Below are 19,891 nucleotides of genomic sequence, written 5' to 3' on the forward strand. Positions count from 1 at the left end.
GCTCCGCCGCTTGTGGCGGCGCACATTTGGCTGGAAGCCGGTGTTTTCGCTGTTTCAGGGTCAGAGACGTGAGCAGGAGGCTGGTGGGAGGTCAGCCGGCACAAGACAAGAATAATCAATTAATCATCGAATAATCTTTGATATGGTTCACTGTTAGAGAAATGTAACAAGATTGGAGAGGAGAAATGATTCGTTTGAAGAGTCTTTGGAAGAGCAGATGGATAAATGAGGCGTTCGTCTCTAAATGATGGATTATTTTGCTACTAATCAGATCAGGAATGTGCTAAAAGGTGACCGGACCTCCTCCTAATCTTCCTCCTCCTCCTCCTCCTCCTCCTCTATCCTGCAGAAACCAACTCATGAGCTTCCTGGCAGGAGCCCCTCTCAGGTTAATTGGCTCTTAATTGGCTGCTGGGTGGAGATACAGTCAGCCTGTATGTGGAGCTTTGTTGCGTTTTACTATCAGAACCGCTCGCATACATTATTTGGACACATTATTATTATTATTATTATTATTATTATTATTATTATTTTATTTTAAGTCTTTTAAACATTAATCTCTATTTGATAGTTTCCTGTTATTAGATCCTGTGCGTATTGTGCTGTTGTTAACTAGAGAAACTCCCTGGTGTGAGACAAACAGAGGCTGCTCATCAGTGTCAGACCCCCCCCCCCCCCCCCCCCACATCCCCTCCCCTCCCAAACGCACACATGAACGCGCACACGCACGCTCCCGCAGTAAAACTGGGCCGGCCGCGGGGCGCCGCTCAGACCCGGAGCCGCCAGCGGATGAGAGACGGAGCTGCTCTGCTTCAGCCATGCTGGACACCCTCACCTTCCTCCTGGAGAGGCTCTTCCTCCTCGCCCACGTCAAGCTGTCCAGCCTGCTGCCCCCCCGGCTGGCCCGCGGCCGTGACCGGGAGGAGCCGGCCCCGCAGCTGCCCGCCGCCGCCGCAGCCGCCGCGGCTCCGCACCGGCTGCAGCGGGGCGACCTGCTGGAGGTGCCCCGGACCCTCTTTACGCACTTCGGCATCTACCTGGGCGACAACCGGGTGGCGCACCTCATCCCGGACATCCTGCCGGCGCTGAGCTCCGACAGCCGGCGGCTGCAGCAGATGGTGACCAACAGCCGGCTGCTGCTCGGCGTGCTCTCCAAGCGCGCCAGCATCCGGGTGGACTCCGTGGAGGACTTTGCGTACGGGGCCGGGATCCTGCTGAACGCCATGGACCGGGCGGTGGCCCGGAGCCCGCTGCCCGGAGAGGAGGTGGCCCGGCGGGCCGAGCGGCTGGTCGGCGGGGTGTCCTACAGCCTGCTGTGGAACAACTGCGAGCACTTCGTCACCCACTGCCGCTACGGCGCTGCGCAGAGCCTGCAGACCGACCAGGTGAGCTCCACCGGGGTTAAAGGTTGAGCTGCACCCTGCAGAACTCACCATTTCATCAAAGTAATGCATTTTTTGCACCATTATGTCTGCAGAACTCACCATTTCATCAAAGTAATGCATTTTTGCACCATTATGTTTGCACTTTAAACATGTAGGAACATTCTTCTGCACACTTTTTTAAAAAAAAACTGCTTCTCTCCTGCACTGTTACATCCTTATTACTGCTTTATATTGTAATGTTATTTTATTTAAATTGTAATCTCGTTACATTGTAGCTGTATGCAACGAAATGTCGTTTTGTATTCACTCTGCATGCAAAACGACAATAAAGTTTGTCTAAGTCTAAATTAGGATCTTATTATGTATGGAAATCAGTTACTGTCAAAATATCAACACTTTTCCAAGGTAGAAATATTTTGCATATTAGTAATATGCAATAGTATTATTTTTTTTAAAGCTGCACATGTGGGTAAAAAAACAACAACAAGAACAAAAAACACTTGAAACCTCAAGAGAGATGTTCTTTATATGTATGCATGACACAAGGAACAGGATAAAGTGTCTTTTACAAAATGTTTGGGTCTAGTTGATCGAGAACAGGCAGAAAATGGCCTGATGCGGATGAGTCAAGAAATAAAAAGCTTGGCTCTCCACCCACTGAGCCACCATCACTCCTCAAAACATTCTTATCGTCTTAACATAATGTGATTATAATTTAAAAGCAGGTAAAGTGCTGTTATTTTTTCACGTAATGGCTTGCCGTACAGACCAGACTTCTCCTGCACGTTGCTGCTCCCAGGAACCCAGAGTTGTGTTTTACTGCAGAGAAGTTTTAATAGAGCAGGTCCTGCAGCAGGAGACCACATGTGTTCATGCGCGTTTTAACTTTGCAGCCTCATAAAAATCCTGAGAGCGTTGATCCCGACTCACGCTGTGCCTGCAGCAGTCGGCCTGAACGCCGCAGCAGCTCTCTTAATTCAGACGTTTTTCACACTTTATGTGCCAAGCATCCAGACCCCCTGTGCAATCTTTAAACATGTTCTTGATAAATACTTCCCAGCCTATTATAGCTTTACTTTGGGTTTTGCATGCATGTGTTTCCTCTTTTATTTTCAGTTTAGGCTTTATATGCCACTTTATTCATAAAGCAGATTTTACTCCCTCAGCTCAGCAACATTTGAGTTCTCTGCTGTATTTAACTTTGTCTGGGAAGAGTGGAGCGTCTGAATCTGCAGCCTTGGTCATTATTTTGCACACAGACCTTCACAAAGATGCAGGGTGGGGCTAAAATACAAGGACAGAACACGTCTGTGGACAGCAGACGCCCGTTTCCTCTGGATTGGCTCATAGATGCAGCTAAACAAAGACAGAAGAGGGAAACCTCTAAATGGCACCAACATTAATTTCTTGTACTATTTCTTAAAAGTCCTGTATGCGTGTATTTCTTATGCATTAGATATAAGACAAGCTTCGATGAGTTGCAACATTTCTTCATTTAGTTACAGTCTTATTTTAATCTGAATGTTTCCACATGTCTACTCTGCAAAAATCCAAATAAAAATAAGAAAATTTTTCTTTACATTTGCGGATTTGTCCTTGATTTGATCAGGTAAATAAGATTATTTGCCAATGGAATGAGATTTTTACACTTACAATAGGAACAACTCATCTCCATCATCTTATTTCAAGTGTAGTTTATCTAATTATCTGATTTTAGGGGTCAAAATACTCATTCCGTTGGCAGATAATATTATTTACCCGCTCAAATCAAGGACAAATACATCAGTTTCAAGAAACTTTTACTTATTTTTAGTTTTGTTTTTGCAGTGTAAATCAAAAATGAAGGAACCACGGGTCCAAATTATATTAAAAAAAAAACATTTCAACATGCCAAATCAGCTGATTTTTGGTCTATAGTTGATAAAAGTATTCGCTTCCTCCAGACAAAACTTTCTGGAAGCGTCTCTGCCTGGTATGAATTAAAAGTTTTAAAAGCCGAAGCAAATTGAAGCAGAAATCCCATAATTTGGCCTTAAATCAGCGTGTGAAGCCCTCTGTAGGGCAACAGAGACGTTGAGGCTGGAAATAAACGCTCATGGATGACTGATCTGAAAAGTCCTTTAAGTCTAACAAGCCGTCCCTCCTCCTCTGTTTGGGGCTGGTTTTACACAGAACAGGAAAATCTGGGTCGCTCCTCGGAAAGTCCTGAGAACAAGAGCCGTATTCAGAGCCGAGCCGCCTGCCAGCAGCCGAGAGCCACTCAGTCTGCGCCGCGGACGCTGATGATGACGGACGGCGGCGATGCCGGCTCTTTAAATCAGCTCCTCGGGCTGCAGGACCACGCCTCTCTGTGGTCGGATCAGGGCATGAAGCTCAGGGTAGCGCCACCTTCAGCTGGACTGGTGCAAAGCTGCAGCTTCTGCATCCTCGCCTTCCTTTCAGCACTTTGTCTCCTTTCATTCATGTTCGTACTCCTGCTTTGAGCTTTTATTACCCTGATGCTGTTTTAAATAGTAGTTTGACTGGTGACCAGTTTAAATAAACAAAGCTTTGCCTGGAGTACGTGTTGCCAGAAGGATGTTAGTCAGCCGTTCAACCACTGCTCAGGGTTTACTCGGGTTATACGTGTTTTTAGGAGTCTGCATCGTTTTGTCATTAGTTTAATCCACAGGGGGTTTTACATGAATGCTGCCTCTGCTGTATTTTATTTGCTGTGGTCTCTGGCTTCGCTCCGATTCTCTCTGCGGCGTAGAAAAATCCTGTTAAAAATCGATTTTAGAGACAATGAGACGTAGTGCAGACTTCAGCCAACCCAGTAATAACACCGGCAGCCTTACCTACCATCGGTGTGTGCATAGAAAAGAGAGGAACACGTTAATTTGATGGTATGAAAACCACGCAACAGCAATAAAACCATTCATATTGTCTTACACTGTGCTAAACTACGGGTTATGGGTTGACAGGACATTAAAACAAGCCTGCAAAACACGACTGCTGCACAAATTATACATAATCATTTATTTAGTTAATGATGCATGCCACCCCTGAGGGAGTGCCGCCCTGGGAGGGGAGCCGTATGGGCTCTATAAAACACAACCAGAACTCAGCACATAATTACCAAACACTACACACTAAATAATGTAATTTTACAGATGCTGCTCATTTCTGTCAACAAACCCAAACACAGAATTTTATCCTGTTTGTAACATAAATGGGGGTTCATTTGGGATTGATTTAAATTTCACGGGTTTGTGTTGCTTTTTTTGTTTGTGAGGTGAGTAAAGTGTTATGCATGTATCGCCACTGCCATAAAAACCTTGTTTATGGCATATTAGCCTCAACTTTAATCAGAACCGCTTTCAGATTCTGATGGACATGAAACCTGGCAAATATTTGCATTTTATTTACATGTCAAGGCAAATTTAAATCACACTATAGCTGTTTCTCCATGATTAGCCATCAATAATATTAGTAATGTTAATTAAGATTAGCTGCCAAAAAACTAAAAAGGATTAACCTTTTTTAGGTCTTTTGCTAAACTTTAGATAATGCTACATTATATAATGACTAAACTAAAGATCCAGTTAACAATTGTATTGCTATAATTCTAATTTAAACTCTTTTATGAAGTATCTAGCTCTTCTTTAGCAATGAGCTAGCTTGCTAGGTAGCATGTTGACTACTGTTGTCACCTGGTTGTTTTGTCTATAAAAACACCTCAAATTATAAATCCCCCAAGGTTTAGCGACTTAAAGGAATATTTAGTTATGGTCCTTTGGATTTTAATCACTTTCATCAGAAAATACGTCTGTAGCTACTTAAACTTAGCATTTTGGAACCGTTAGCGTAGCCTCTGGTTGTTTATCAGTGAGATTTGTTTTAAGCCAACTAAAGTTACCAGACTTGTAATCAGAGTAACTTTTTTTTACAAACAAAGGTCAGATGAATAAAGATGAAAAATCATTGAAGAGTCTTTTTTTGTGTGTTTGTAAGTGAAACGTCCTTTTAATCCAACAAAACACAGTGTTGACGTTTAAACAAGCTAATTTTTAGACATCAGAAAGCGCTAAAACTCAGTCAAAGTGGTCAATCCCTGGTATTTCCAAACGCGTGACGCCAGAATGGCAGCCTAAGCTGACCTCTGGTAGCAGAGGATAATTGAGCTGATGTTTATATTATGTCGGGCCCCTCTGAGACTTCCTTTAAGAGCTCCTGTTGGCCCTGCGCCCCGGGTTCCTTAAGCCTTCACAGACTTTACTCTGTGGCGGCACACAGGTCAGATGTTTGGGTTGGCAATTACAGGAAGTGAAACTTGATGCAGCAGCAGGAGGGAAACCTCTGCCTGTGTTTTATTACTGACGTAATTAACATTTCTAATGTCATTTACTAACATGTATGGGATTAATTAGGTGTTTTTTCTAAAAACCACTGTGTTTTTTTTAAAAATGTTTCTGAAATTTTCTTGTGTCCAGTTAACACTTTGAAAAGTAGTAATTTCCACTTGAACATGTTCACATTTTGTCACGTTGCAATCATACATTTAGATGTATTTATTGATATTTAATGTGATACTCAAACACAAAGAAGCGTCCGTTGGAGGTATTATTCATACAATAAAATCCGCTTTGACTTTAAAAGAAATACATATTCATGCATTACATGAATAAGAAAGCCTTTTGTGAAAGAAAATGGGTTTCTGGACATTTGCAGACTTTGCCAAACCATAAGGAGCTCAATAACTCTTTGGTGTTTGCGTCTTTTTGTGAAACATTAACTCAATGTGGATTAGATGAGCCGAGGTTAAGCCAAAATCAGTGCAACATTGTTTTGATTCCTGTGCAGGTTTTTCATTTTCATAGAAAGAAGATTTTACAGGAAACGTTTCAAAAACATTCCTGGAACTTTTTCCCTTGTTGTGACATTGCAACCAAGAACTTTATTGTAATTAAGTGTGAATTTATGTTCCAGACAGAATGAGCACTGCAAAAACAGAACTAAAAGTAAGTGAAATTTTCTTGAAATCACTGTAATTTTCCTTGATTAGAGTAGGTAAATAAGACTATTTGCCAATGGAATAAGATTTTTGCACTTAAAATAGGAACAATTCATCTCCATCGTCTTATTTCAAGTGCAGGATGTCTAATTATGTTATTTTAGAGATGAATTGCTCCTGTTTTAAGTGCAAAAATCTCATTCTATTGGCAAATAGTCTTATCTACCTGCTCAAATCAAGGAAAAATACACTCATTTCAAGACATTTTTACTTATTTTTGTTCCCTTTTTGCAGTGAGGGCATCTGTCCGCTATTCTTTGAGCAGCACATATGGCCTCATATGAAAGCTGTTGCAGGAGGATAGCCCCTGTCCAAAGATAGCAAGAAGTCTGCTGCTTATCACTCGCTGAAGTATGTAGAGGTCATGGCAATGATGTGGACATGTGGTTAGATGATACCAAAATTATATTATTCCCCTACCAGAAATAAAAACTAGTGTAAAACTAACACTGCACGTTGCTCTGGACATGCCATCCATATGTTAAAACCTGGTGGCGGCAGCATCATGCTGCGGGGAGGCTTTTCTCCATCAGTGACAGCAAAACCCATCAGACTTGGTGGATAAATGATGGAGATAAATCCAGAAAAATACTAGTAGAGCACGTTTTAGAGACTTGGACTGCAGGTCACCTTCCAGCAGAACATTGACCCTAAAAATACAGCCAGAACTACAGCAGGGTGGTTTAAATCAAAGGATGTTCATGTGTTCGAATGGTCCAGTCAAAGTCCATACTCAAGTCCAATTGAGAATCTGTGGAAAGACTGCAAAAAGGGAACTAAAAGTAAGTCAGATTTACTTGAAATTAATGTATTTGTCCTTGATTTGAGGAGGTAAATAAGATTATCTGCCAATGGAATAAGATGTTTACACTTAAAATAAGAACAACTCATCTCCATCATCTTATTTGTAGTGCAGTATATCTAATTATCTTAATTTAGGGATCAAAATACCCATTCCATTGGCAGATAATCTTATTTACCTGCTCAAATCAAGAACAGATGCATTTATTTCAAGAAAATTGTACTTACTTTTAGATCAGTTTTTGCAGTGAAGACTTGCCTCTTTCCACCCAGTCTGACTGAGTTTGACCTGTTTTACAAAGACGAATGGCCAAATATTTCTGTCTCTTTAAAGACCTGCAGGTGTGACTGCAGTGAAAGCTGGATTCATAAAGTATTAACTTAGGAGGATAAATTAAAATGCTGCCCACAGTCTTAAGATTTTTATCTGTGACAATGGTTGAAAAACCATGAATCAGGTCTTCATAATTATTTCCAATATTCTGTGGGGCAGTCATAAACAATCCCAGTAAAATATGTTGAAGGTTGCGATCATAATGTGGAAATCTGGGAATAAGTTCAAAGGGTGTGAATATTTTAGCAGAAATATGCTGATCACTTCTAAAAGGGGTTCCACAGGGCTGAGTTCTGGGTCCATCATTATTTAATTTCTACATGCTCCCTGTAGTGGCATTATTCAGTGACTTTTTATTAGGGCTGAACAATTAATCGCATTTTCAATATAATCGTGATTTAAAAAAACTCAATTTCCAAATCACAGAGTCTGCAATTTTTGGCTATGTAACAATTAGGGAATTAGACACGTCCATTAGGTGTTGGTAAAATGTTTAAAGTGGGTTTGCCTCCACATGGAAGGGAAGACAGTTGCAGCAGTGAGATAATCTAATTTTATTACTTGTTTTAGAGTTTATATAATCATACATAGCATTAAGTACAGGTCAATCAGTTTAATACATAGACTTGCTTGTTGGTTGCACTTTATGTTCAACAAGGATTGATGTCCCAATCAATTAAAAGCTGTTCTCTTGAATAATATTCTGATTAATAGAAACATTAAAAGTTCATATTTAAAATAGTCCTTGTTTACAAACATTTTTATTTAGAGGCCATTTTTGTTGCTTGTGGTTAATGCAGAGAAAAGTCAAAATTGCAATTTTGATTGAAATATATTGTAGGCAGAACGCAATCATTTCTGCTCAGAGTTTAGATGCTGTGGGTCTTTTAGCAACTAATCCACATGGCGAGGAAACAAATTGATTTGTTGTTTGCATATATTTAAAAACACATGATAAATTAAACTGGGAAAAAATTGCAGTAAATCGCAATATTAACACTGCAAAAATAGAATTAAAAATAAGAAAATATTTCTTGAAATGAGAGTATTTTTCTTTGATATGAGCAGGTAAATAAGATGATTTGCCAATGGAATAAGATTTTTGCACTTAGAATAGGAACAACTCATCTCCATCATCTTATTTCAAGTGCAGGATGTCTAATTATCTGATTTTAGGGGTAAAAATACTCATTCCATTGTCAGATAGTCTTATTTACCTGCTCAAATCAAGGAAAAATACACTAACTTTAAGAACATTTCACTTATTTTTAGTTCTCTTTTTGCTGTGAAGAAAAAAAATTCGCAATTAGATTATTTTCCAAAATCGTTCAGCCCTACTTTTTATTACTTTTATGCAGATGATATTCAGCTGGCTAGTTTTTTCACCATAGTCTGCTCTCTGTCTGGTTAGTGATTGGTCAGCGGGTTATTTTATCTCTTTTGTCTTTACTGTTGGCTTTGTTTTTACAGTTCTTTGTGATGGTTTTGTCTGTGGAAGGTGCTCGTGAAATAAACCTTGCTTATTTGCTGACTTTTCTATTCTTACTCCATTTTGCTTCTCCTCAGTTCTGCGAGTGGCTGAAGTCGCTGATCCGGGACCAGCGGAGCGTCCTCCTGGCCGGCCTGGTGGGCCTCCTGTCCATGGTGTGTCTGGGAGTGTCTGCCAGCACGGCCCTGCCCACCGCCCTCATCACCTTCACCCTGTGGATGGCCAGCTAGGAGGCCCAGCCGGTTCAGGACAAACCCAGAGACTCTCTTCTGACAAAAAAAACACGTAGTCAAACATCTAACCTTCCTTTCCTTCCAGCAGCCTGCCTGCATATCTGTGGAGAAAACGAAACAAAGAAAGAGAAATCTGCGCGAAGATAAGATGGTTTAGTTGGACTCTTCTGTTGGGTTTTTAGGAGGTGACGGAGGGCGTGGCCTCGTACGATTCATCCGATGGTTAACATGGAAGTGAAGACATGTAAAGGTCCATTCATACCCTACGTTTGGCCTACACGTCCGTATTTCTGTCCGTACGTTCTATCCGTTGACTCCTTCATACCTCCGTCCGTTGAGGTGCGCAATAACCAATATTTCCTCTAGGTGGCAGTGCTGGGCGCCAATGATTCGTCATTGATCAAACATGGCGACGGTCCAAGACGTGATTTTGTTGTATTTGCTCCGTAAGTAAACTTTTTGTTTGTCCCTGTGCCCCGGACACGACACATCATATGTGCGGGTAGTTGAGGACAAGCTCCGCAAGTCGTTCCTCGAATCCCGCCATTGTTTAAAGCCCAGAATTCTAACCTTCTTCGTGATTTTGTTGACATTTTGTACTACAAACTCAATAGCGCCCCCACCGTTTCCGGTAGTATTGCTCCGTATTGATCCGTTTCGTCCGTAATCGTAAGCTCCCAATTTTCGCGTCAAAATACGGACGAAATCGACGGTTAGAACGTATGAAACACTCCACACGTATCCGTATCCGTCTTTTACGTGAGGTATGAATGGGCCTTTAAGTGAGTTCTCACTGTGACAATTTCATATTTTCTTCTCTTCTTATTGTTTTTATCTTCATAACTTCGTTTGACGAACAGCTGCAGAACGGCGGACGCTAACCCCTCTGCAGGCGTCAGGATATCAGCCAATCAGAGGGCAGAATGAGCTGAAACTCTCTCGTTAGTTCAGTTTTTAACGTTTTCTGCAGATCCACCGCAGACAGACAGACAGAAAAAAAATCTCTCCTTAATTCTGCTGTGCTTCTGTTTTCCATCTTTCACTGACTGGTTAAAGGCCCGTTGGGTCCGTTTGGCTGCATCTCTACAATAAGACGTGAAACCTGGTGAAGATGTAAATATGTGTAAATATCCTTCAGGACCTGATTGTTTCCTAACAGTCACAAACATTTTTACAGTTTTGTAACTCTTTGTATCGTATTTTTAATATGTAAATAAAAAAAATAGAAGAACATCGGATGTGTGCTTTATTTTCACCAGTGAAATTTCTATTTTCACCATGAATTTCTTTAAAGATGTTAGTGAGGCAGTTTTATGGAAAGACAATAAAACCCTCAGTCTTTAGTTGCATCGCCTGTAAGTTGTGTTTGAAAAGAAAACAGTATAAAAGGTGGATAAAGCTGGAAATCTCTATAATAATTATTATATCCACACAGAAATAAAGGATGACTGGACAGCTCTTCTTCTTCTTTGCTCGGTTTTACCTCAGAAACATCCCGCCTGATGTTTTATTCCACAGGTTTTATATCTGATTAATTCCCAAGGACTGTAGTCACTCCAGAATGTCCACATTCTTACTGTTTGGGAGTCCTGACTCCATTCTGATAGAGCGTCTGTGGAGGGAGCTCCAGATTAGGGTGATGGGAAGGAGGCGCTCCGACCTCAAAGTGGAGATAAAGCATCAAAGAACCGGTGAAGACATGCAGAAAGCTGCTGGGGAGTAACCAGAGGGCTCCCATCGCTGTGATGCAGGTCAACGTTTCTTTTTTATCACCGCTTGGTGAGATGAAAAGGGTATAAAGAGGTTTTGGACCTGACATTTTGAAGAACAAAAATGTAAATAAATATTCTAACTTGCCTTTGATCGTAAAGATCGCTGTGTTGGAAGAAGAGGATGAAAATAGTTTTAAATCTTTCTGATCTTGGTTTATTGTAGATTCAGTTGCTACGGGTCATTTTCACCTCAATAATGTTAAAACATCTATTAAACTATGGCTAGATGAATAGAAAATACCACATTTGTATTATTTTTTTAGTGTCCTGAAATGTTTTTTCATGAGCAAAATACATTTAAAATGCTTTGACTTTATACACCCTGTAAGCAGATAAGAACATGACATCTGTTTATAATAATATAAAAACAATAATCTTCATTTCCGTTTTACATTCAGTCTAAAGTAGTTTAACTGGAGCCTGTCGCCCTCTGCTGGCTAAGTGTGGAAGCTGCAGAAACACCAGCGGCCTTCAGGGCTCACTGTCCTTCATTTCTTTGTAAATAAAGCCAAATCTCTCCTGTCAGCGTTACTTTTAATTCATTTATTGAAGCTAAACGCAACGTGCAAAACCCTTTTTTGAAGTTTTATGATCTACAATAGTTCACACATCCCTTTAATATCAGAACTCTGACTACTTTGTTTGTCCAATTCAGCTACTGCAGGCTTACACTGCAAAAACGGATCTAAAAATAAGTAAAATGTTCTTAAAGTTAGTGTATTTATCTTTGATTTGAGCAGGTAAATAAGATTATCTGCCAATGGAATGAGTATTTTGACCCCTAAAATAAGACAATTAGACATGCTGCACTTGAAATAAGATGAGGGAGAGGAGTTGTTCCTATTTTAAGTGCAAAAATCTTATTCCATTGGCAAATCATCTTATTTACCTGCTCATATCAAGGACAAATACACTGATTTTAAGAACATTTTACTTATTTCTAGTTCCGTTTTTGCAGTGTAGTTTATTGTAGAGCAGGGAAATAAGTCACAATGTCATTTCCTGTTCTGATTTTTTTTTAGCCTCCAAGTTGTTAACTTCATCGTTTTGGTCCACATGGAGAGAAGGCGTGGACAATCATCTTTTATTAAAGGTTTCACTTTGCATTTTGTTATCTTTTTTTCAGCTTTTTTTGTTTCTTCAGTGGCTGAATCCTGTGTACATTTGATTTTTGTGATGTTTTATTGTATTTCTGTCTCTCTCTACAGTTCTCCACCCTGGAGACGTCGCTGCTGAACGTGCCGTACGATTCTGTGCTGAACGAACAGATAAAGGTCTTTGTTTTCCGTCTTTGTGAGTCCAGGAGGTCAGCGCTGAGCCCCAGGAGGACCCACCCGTCTGTGCAGGAATGGAGTCTGGACCTGCTGCAGACTATAATCCCCTCTCTGCTCCTCCCACCCGCTCAATAAAAACCCCACCGGAGGACTGGGCTGCACCGTGCTCTGCTTCTCCTCTCGCCATGTTTCCCCTGCAGCTCCTCGCTCTGGTCTTCATCCCCTCTGCCACGGCCCAGCCTCCTCCTGCCAAGGAGGAGAAGAAGAAGGAGGAGGAGGAGGAGAACAGGTATGATCTGATGTTCAGGAGGGGAGACCTGCTGGAGGTCCCCCGCACTCTCTTCACCCACTTTGGGATTTACCTGGGAGGAGGCAGGTGAGTGTGACGCTGCGCTCTGATTGGTCCTCAGGAGGTACAGATGTAGATGAGGCTGTCTTCACTGCAAAAAGAGAACTAAAAATAAGTAAAATTGTCTTAAATGAATGCATTTGCCCTTGATTTGAGCAGGTAAATAAGACTATTTGCCAATGGAATGAGTATTTTTACCCCTAAAATAAGATAATTAGATAAACTGCACTTGAAATAAGACGATAAAGATGAATTGTTCCTATTTTAAGTGCAAAAATCTTATTCCATTGGCAAATAGTCCTATTTACCTGCTCAAATCAAGGAAAAATACTTTAAATTTCTTATTTTTAGGTCTATTTTTGTAGTGTTCACTCTGATGTTCATCATTCTTTTCTCCTCTGAGGCATAAATCTGTCCTCCATCTTTTTTTATATGGACGCTGTCCTCGCTGACACACCTCCTCTATTCCTCTTGTCTTCCTCCTAAGTTTCTTTCTTATAATCATTTGCTTTCCTTTACTTTCTCTTGTTTTATTTTACTTCTCCTCTTTCTTTCTTTACCTTCTGGTCCTTCCCTTCATTTCCAATCCCACCCTTTCCCAACATTGTTCACTGCAAAAAGGGAACTAAAATTAAGCAAAATTCCCTTTAAATTTGTATATTTTTACTCAATTTGAGCAGATAAATAAGAGTATTTGCCAATGGAATGAGAATTTCTACCCCTAAAATAAGATAATTAGATATCCTGCACTTGAAATAAAATGATGGAGATGAATTGTTCTTATTTAAAGTGCAAAAATCTTATTCAACTGGCAAATAGTCTGATTTACCTGCTTAAATCAATGAAAAATACACTAATTTAAAGAGGATTTTACCTACTTTCAGTTCCCTTTTTTGCAGTGTTCTTCCTTTTCATGCCTTCTCTTATCTTTCGTTTTGAATTTAATTTCTTTCCCCCTTTTCCTTTCTTGTGTTACTTTTGTTTCACTCTTTCCCTTTGTTTCTTTCCTTTCTTTCCTCTTGTCCATCCCCCGTTCCTTCATATTTGATCTTTCTACATCTTGTCCACTCTTTTCTTCGTTCTCTTTCATTCATTTCCTGTCTTTCTTTTCTCCATGTCCTCTTCCTGACGTTCATCCCTCCATCTTTTCCTCGCAGAGTGGCTCATTTCATCCCTGACATCATGCCCGTCGTCTCCAGTGACCAGAGTTGGATCAAACGGATGGTAACCAACACCAGACTCATACTGGGAGTTCTGGCTAAGGTGACGAAGAATAATATTTTCATAAACAGTTGTTTTTTTTCCACCTTTTCCTACATTATTCTCCTGAATCCAGGAGGATCTATTCTTAGTATTTCAGTGGTAGTGGTTTCATTCAGAGCAACCTTGGCGACACCAAACCATTCCCGTCTTAAAGGTCTGCCTTGCAGTACCCATTTAGGCCTGTAGGTGGCAGTGATGCTCTGTGGTTACAATGCCCAACAAAACACCGATACTCGTACAGCACCGTGTCTGTTGTGCTTTTTATTCGTGTGGCGCCACCTTGTGGCTGTGAGTGGTAACGCATGAATAGCTTCAACCGTACGTAGAGTAGGGGTGGGTATTGCCAAAGAAGTCACGATGCGATTCTATCACGATGCATCACGATACTTGAATTATTGTAATGTATAGCGATACATTGCGATATTTTCAATGAACACTGTTAGAAAAAAATACATTACCAGTGGCTGACTGGCTGTGTATGATCTGGATAGTGTCTTCAATTGATACATAACTGAAAGAAACTGAATTCATACATGGCTGTATTTATTGAAACGACTTTTGGAGGTATTTCCTTGAAAACAAATATTACTATTACTGGAGTGGTCACACTGACAAAAAGTGTCTAGGATATATAAAACTTAAAATTACAAAATAAGGAAAATCAGTGCCGTTTACTTGGCCTCAGTGGTCCTTTAAACCAGTGAAGTTGTATTCCACTTGTTTTTGGCTGATGTTCGCCAACCATTCATGCAATTTTATTTATAATTTTTTTTTAAATTAATAATCGATACTTGGCGTCAAGAATCGATGCAGTAGATCGCGAAAATTAGAATCGTCATGACGATTATTTTGCACACCCCTAACGTAGAGTCTGCGCCAGAATCAGGAGGCGTTTCTATACTGATGCGATGGACCAATAAAGATGAAAAATAAACACCTCATCCCTCCGTGGCTAACGCTTCCGCTAATGTGCTGTAGCGCTAATGGACGACCTGTCCGCCTGTCTGTGTGCGCAGTGCGGCAGCGTGAGGGTGGACTCGGTGGAAGACTTCGCCTACGGAGCCGAGATCATCATCAACCCCATGGACAAGGTGAGCCGACGCCAAAGTCATGTGCAGCCACACCCGTGTGTTTATGTCATGGTTACCTGAACATCCGTGTTTAAAGCTCTAAAGTAATTCATAAAGCAGAGAATAATGTTTTCATGTTGATTGGTTGACTAAATAGTCCCCCAAAGACAGTTGTGGGTCTGATCCGCACTCTTTTCTGATTATCATTGTCCCTGTAAACCCTCCAGAGCGCCATGACCGTGGCGTCCTGATCAGACGCCCTCCTTACCCTGACTGATACCTTTCAGAGCACAGGAGAACCATCTCTGCTCCTAGATGACAGAGATCCTGCTTCTGGCTCCAAGTCTGGCCACCCGAGAGAGGAAACTCCTCCCTGCTGGAACTGAAAGGAAAATTTCTTGAAATTTGTGTTTTTGTCCTTGATTTAAGAAAGTAAAAAAGATTATCTGTCAATGGAATGAGTGTTTTCACCCTCAAAATAAGATAATTAGATACGCTGCACTTGAAATAAGATGGCGATGAGTGCAAAGTGCAAAAAAGAAGTTTGATTTGCAGATCTTTTAAACTTGTCTGCTCAAATTAAGGACAAATGCACTAATTTCAGGAACATTTTACTTACCTTTAGCTTCCTTCTTGCAGCGTGTGTCTGTTAACATGGTTTTCTCACCCTTATCCGTCTCCAGTGGCAGTGGACGCATGTCAGACCCTAAACGGACCAATAAGAGAAGAGCTTTCTTTACTGACACACTACAGACCAGATGGCCCGTTGTCTTTGTGGAAAACCAGACAATGTCCAAGTTTTTGAACATCTAGCTCTAAGTTGTAAAGCTTGGAAGCGCTCTGTTTTTTTTTTTTTTTTTTTGCTCCAAATAAACCCATAATAAAAATCCCCGACCAGAACGCTCCAGTCATTGAATGGACCAAGGCACGCTAGAACCATCTGTAACATATGTCTGAGGTTTTACACGTGTTTTTTGGAAAGCATTTTGTTAATTATTGTATATCCCAGCCTGGAAAATGAACAGTTTAGCAACGTTTTGAACGTATAGAAGAGCAGATTTAGCTTCTGATCATGACAGGGATCTTTTATTGACGCTGAAGGCCTTTTTTTTATGCCGTTTTGACGTTAAATGGACCAATAAGAGAAGAGCTTTCTTTACTGACAGACACTACAGACCAGATGGTCCGTTGTCTTTGTGGAAAACCCAACAATGTCCAAGTTATGCACTGCAAAAAGAGAACTAAAAATAAGTAAAATTTTCTTGACATTAATATATTTGCCCTTGATTTGAGCAGGTAAATAAGATTATCTGCCAATGGAATGAGTATTTCTTACCCCTAAAATAAGATAATTAGACATCCTGCACTTGAAATAAGACGATGGAGATGAGTTGTTCCTATTTTAAGTGCAAAAAATCTTATACCACTGGCAAATAATGTTATTTAAATGCTCGAATCAAGGAAAAATACTCTCATTTCAAAAAGAATTTAAAATTTTTTTGGTTGTATTTTTGCAGTGTGAACATCTAGCTCTAAGTTGTAAAGCTTGGAAGCGCTCTGTTGTTTTTTCTGTTCCAAATAAACCCCTTTACACGTGTTTTTGCACTGCAAAAACAGATCTAAAAATAAGTAAAATGTTCTTAAAATTAGTGTATTTATCCTTGATTTGAGCAGGTAAATAAGATTATCTGCCAATGGAATGAGTATTTTAACCCCTAAAATAAGATAATTAGACACCCTGCACTTGAAATAAGATGATGGAGATGAGTTGTTCCTAATTTAAGTGCAAAAATCTTATTTCATTGGCAGATTATTTACCTGCTCAAATCAAGGACAAATACACTAACTTTAAGTACATTTTACTTATTTTAGTTCCGTTTTTGCAGTGTGGAAAGCATTTTGTTAATTATTGTATATTCCACCCTGGAAAATGAACAGTTCAGCTACGTTTTGAACGTATAGAAGAGCAGATTTAGCTTCTGATCATGACGGGGAACGTTTCTTGACGCTGAAGGCCTTTTTTTTATGCCGTTTTGACGTTGTATGTCTTGCCAGATGTGCAGCTGCGCGGCGCTGCAGGGCGAGGAGGTGGCCCGGCGGGCGGAGAAGCTGCTGGGAGACGTGGCCTACAGCCTCCTGTGGTACAACTGCGAGCATTTCGTCATGTACTGCAGATACGGCACCGTCACCAGCTTCCAGACCTTCCAGGTGACCCGGCAGGGACCCCCACAGTGCGGCCGTGCTTCACTTAACTTAAAACCTGCCACCTAGGATAAAAAAAAACAAAAACGACTCGGTTCTGTCAAAACAAAACTAAAAATAAGTCAAATTTTCTTGAAATTAGTGTATTTGACCTTAATTTGAGCAGAAATAAGGCGATTTGCCAATGGAATGAGATTTTTACACTTAAAATAGGAACAATTCAACTCCATCATCTCATTTAGAGTGCAGTATATCTGATTATCTTATTTTAAAGGTCAAAACACTCATTCCATTGGCAGATAATCTTATTTATGTGCTCAAATCAAGGACAAATGCACTAATTTCCAGATGATTTTACTTATTTTTAGTTTGCGTTTTTTGCAGAGCTCCTGGCCTCCCTGCAGCAGATTAGCGGCGATCGGACCAGCCTGTGCTCCTGGGCTAAGCTGCGCGTTGCAGCAACCGTTCCTCAGAGAAAGCGGCATTGTTCCAGCAGATTCTCTGCGCGATTAGTTAGGCTGGGAGTTGGGAAAGAATTAAGAAGGAGCTCACCGGGCTGAATGGAGCGGAGGAGGAGCGAGGCTTGGGAGAGGAAGGCAGAGGAATGCAGGACAGGAAACTGTGAGCCGGCTGCAGCGAAGTGAGGCAGAGCAGCGTCAAGCTAGGAGAAACACCAAAAACTGTCAAGCTAACAGAAACTCCAGTTTAGATGTCAGGAACAGGAAGGATGAGCAGAGCTGCTGCAAATATAGAAGATAACCATGATAACTCATTACACGATAAAATAGGAACGACGTCAAGAAGAGGCTTCCTTAGTTTTCATTCTAATTATTGGTGGACCTCAGGGATGAGTTCTCAGCCCCCTGTCGTCTGGAAGAGTGATGGAAAGTCATGTTGAACCAACATTTCTTTATTTAAACCTTTTTATTCCTGCAGCGGTTCAGATGTGTTAATCTGGTGCATGTATACGTTCAAATATAGACTCGTTTAGGTGAGGCATGATGCCCGATGTGGCGTCTATTATCAGAAATTAATGGATGACGTGGAGGACGGTTGCTTCTGTGAAGTCCGTTCATTTCTGATAATGTACACCACGAAGGGCATTATCCCGCTTATACCATGGTCACTTAGAAAAAAAAGACATATTAAATCAATTATTAATAATCTAATGTTCTTTTCACCGTTAAAACCGTACGTTTTTCACAAGAAGTGGCTGAGAGGACTATTTCAGGTTAACCAGGGTCAACCGTCTCACCATTAGCAGCTAATGTTTAGAGCAATCAGGCTATTTGACTGTTTTATACGTGTCCTATAACACTTTTTAACGGACACCCTGCAGCCAATCAGAATTGCGTATTCACCCACACCACCGTATGCATATTAATAATTAACAGGGTTGTTTATTAATGAAATGTTGGTGGCAATTTTTTCATATTTATGCTGATATAAAATAATTTTTTTACATTTGTTGTTGTCTTTGCAATGGTTACTAGTAACCAAAGCAACAGAAAGTGCCACTGAATAAAACAAAAATAAGGGATTGTAGGATTAAAACAAGGCATCAGAAGTGTAAAAAAAGAAAAATGTGTCTTTATAGTTGCTGTATTGCATCCATAACCATCCAGTTACTTCACTCAGAGATAAATATCTGGACAATTTATGATTCTTTTCTGTATTTTATGTTTCTTTTTATTTTATTATTATATTTTTTTTTTTGGGGGGGGGGGGGGGGGTTCAAGTCATCACAACCAAATCACTTTCACAACAACCTTTAATCATTAAAAGCAGCAGCAGCGCATCTAGCACGGTGTGATGGCGCCATCTAGTGGCTGGTTTTATGTATTGCTCTTTGGAAACATGGTTTTATCTGATGCATTTTACATTTTGATACTGACTTGAGCTGTTTTCCTAGCTGTCATAAATTCTCCTGACACTCCTCCCTTCAGTAAAAGTCGTATTTTAACTATGTTGATGTAAACCCAGATGTGGAGAAGCTCTGACCGCTCTCTGCTTTGTCTCCATCAGTTCTGTAAGACGCTGAGGCGGCTGGTGCTGAGTCGAGGCGTTGCCAAGGTGACGGCGGTGCTGGCTGCATGTCTGCTGCTCCACCTGAGAGCGGCGGACACCTGGTCGGTCCTGCTGGCCGTGCTGCTGCCCTTCCTCATCTGGATGGCCTCCTGAGGCGACGCGCTGACCTGCTGACCCGCAGCAGGACTGGGAGCTCCAGAGCTCAAACTCCAGACCTTAAATCCGGATTAGAATCAGTGATTTGACACAAACAGAGATAAAAACCCCACCGTTCATTGGTGTGACCCATAGCAGATTGTGTAAAATAAAGGTTTTATTTTTTTAAATATGTTTCAACCCTGAAATATCTTAACTTGTTGCATTTTGCCAGAACTCTCTCATTTGGATCGAACTCCTTCTGACTGTTAACATAAAATGTAAATAAAAAATCAGTTTTTTTGACTCTTCTTGCACAATATTTGTGACGACATGATTTATTCTTGACATTTGCTCAAATATACCCCAGTCAACATTTAACTTCAATAAAAAATGGGAATACAGATAAAAACATTCTTCCAGTTTTATGTGCAAGCTGTGTGTCTGAACTTAACATAACTTTATGTTTCTCTTGTTTTTATCACTTCTATGTTTGGTTTTAT

The 19,891-nt window shown here is 40.6% G+C and overlaps 2 protein-coding genes across 2 annotated transcripts; both read left to right on the plus strand.

Annotated features, from left to right (window-relative positions):
- Positions 1-694: 694 nt before the first annotated feature.
- Positions 695-9,623, plus strand: LOC105922335 (lecithin retinol acyltransferase-like). Its single transcript, XM_036133991.1, is given in 3 exon segments — positions 695-783; positions 786-1,385; positions 9,140-9,623. Coding segments are annotated over 3 exon segments (825 nt in total). The 5' UTR covers positions 695-711; the 3' UTR covers positions 9,293-9,623.
- A 2,635-nt stretch (positions 9,624-12,258) lies between these two features.
- lratb.2 (lecithin retinol acyltransferase b, tandem duplicate 2) lies at positions 12,259-19,516 on the plus strand. The gene is made up of 5 exons (XM_036133999.1): positions 12,259-12,717; positions 13,848-13,953; positions 14,970-15,044; positions 17,079-17,231; positions 19,251-19,516. Exons 1-5 carry the CDS (start codon positions 12,416-12,418, stop codon positions 19,404-19,406), a joined length of 792 nt encoding a protein of 263 aa, XP_035989892.1. The 5' UTR covers positions 12,259-12,415; the 3' UTR covers positions 19,407-19,516.
- The last annotated feature ends 375 nt before the right edge of the window (positions 19,517-19,891 follow it).

The sequence above is a fragment of the Fundulus heteroclitus genome, unplaced genomic scaffold (genome assembly GCF_011125445.2).
Source record: "Fundulus heteroclitus isolate FHET01 unplaced genomic scaffold, MU-UCD_Fhet_4.1 scaffold_71, whole genome shotgun sequence".
NCBI classification, from domain to species: domain Eukaryota; kingdom Metazoa; phylum Chordata; class Actinopteri; order Cyprinodontiformes; family Fundulidae; genus Fundulus; species Fundulus heteroclitus.

What these genes read in the sequence shown, in the direction of transcription:
- lratb.2 (XM_036133999.1), top strand. Translation starts at nt 12,416, where the DNA reads ATGGAGTCTGGACCTGCTGCAGACTATAATCCCCTCTCTGCTCCTCCC. An exon ending in TACTGGGAGTTCTGGCTAAG is followed by an intron (nt 13,954 to 14,969) that starts GTGACGAAGAAT and finishes CTGTGTGCGCAG; the next exon opens with TGCGGCAGCGTGAGGGTGGA. An exon ending in CCAGCTTCCAGACCTTCCAG is followed by an intron (nt 17,232 to 19,250) that starts GTGACCCGGCAG and finishes TGTCTCCATCAG; the next exon opens with TTCTGTAAGACGCTGAGGCG.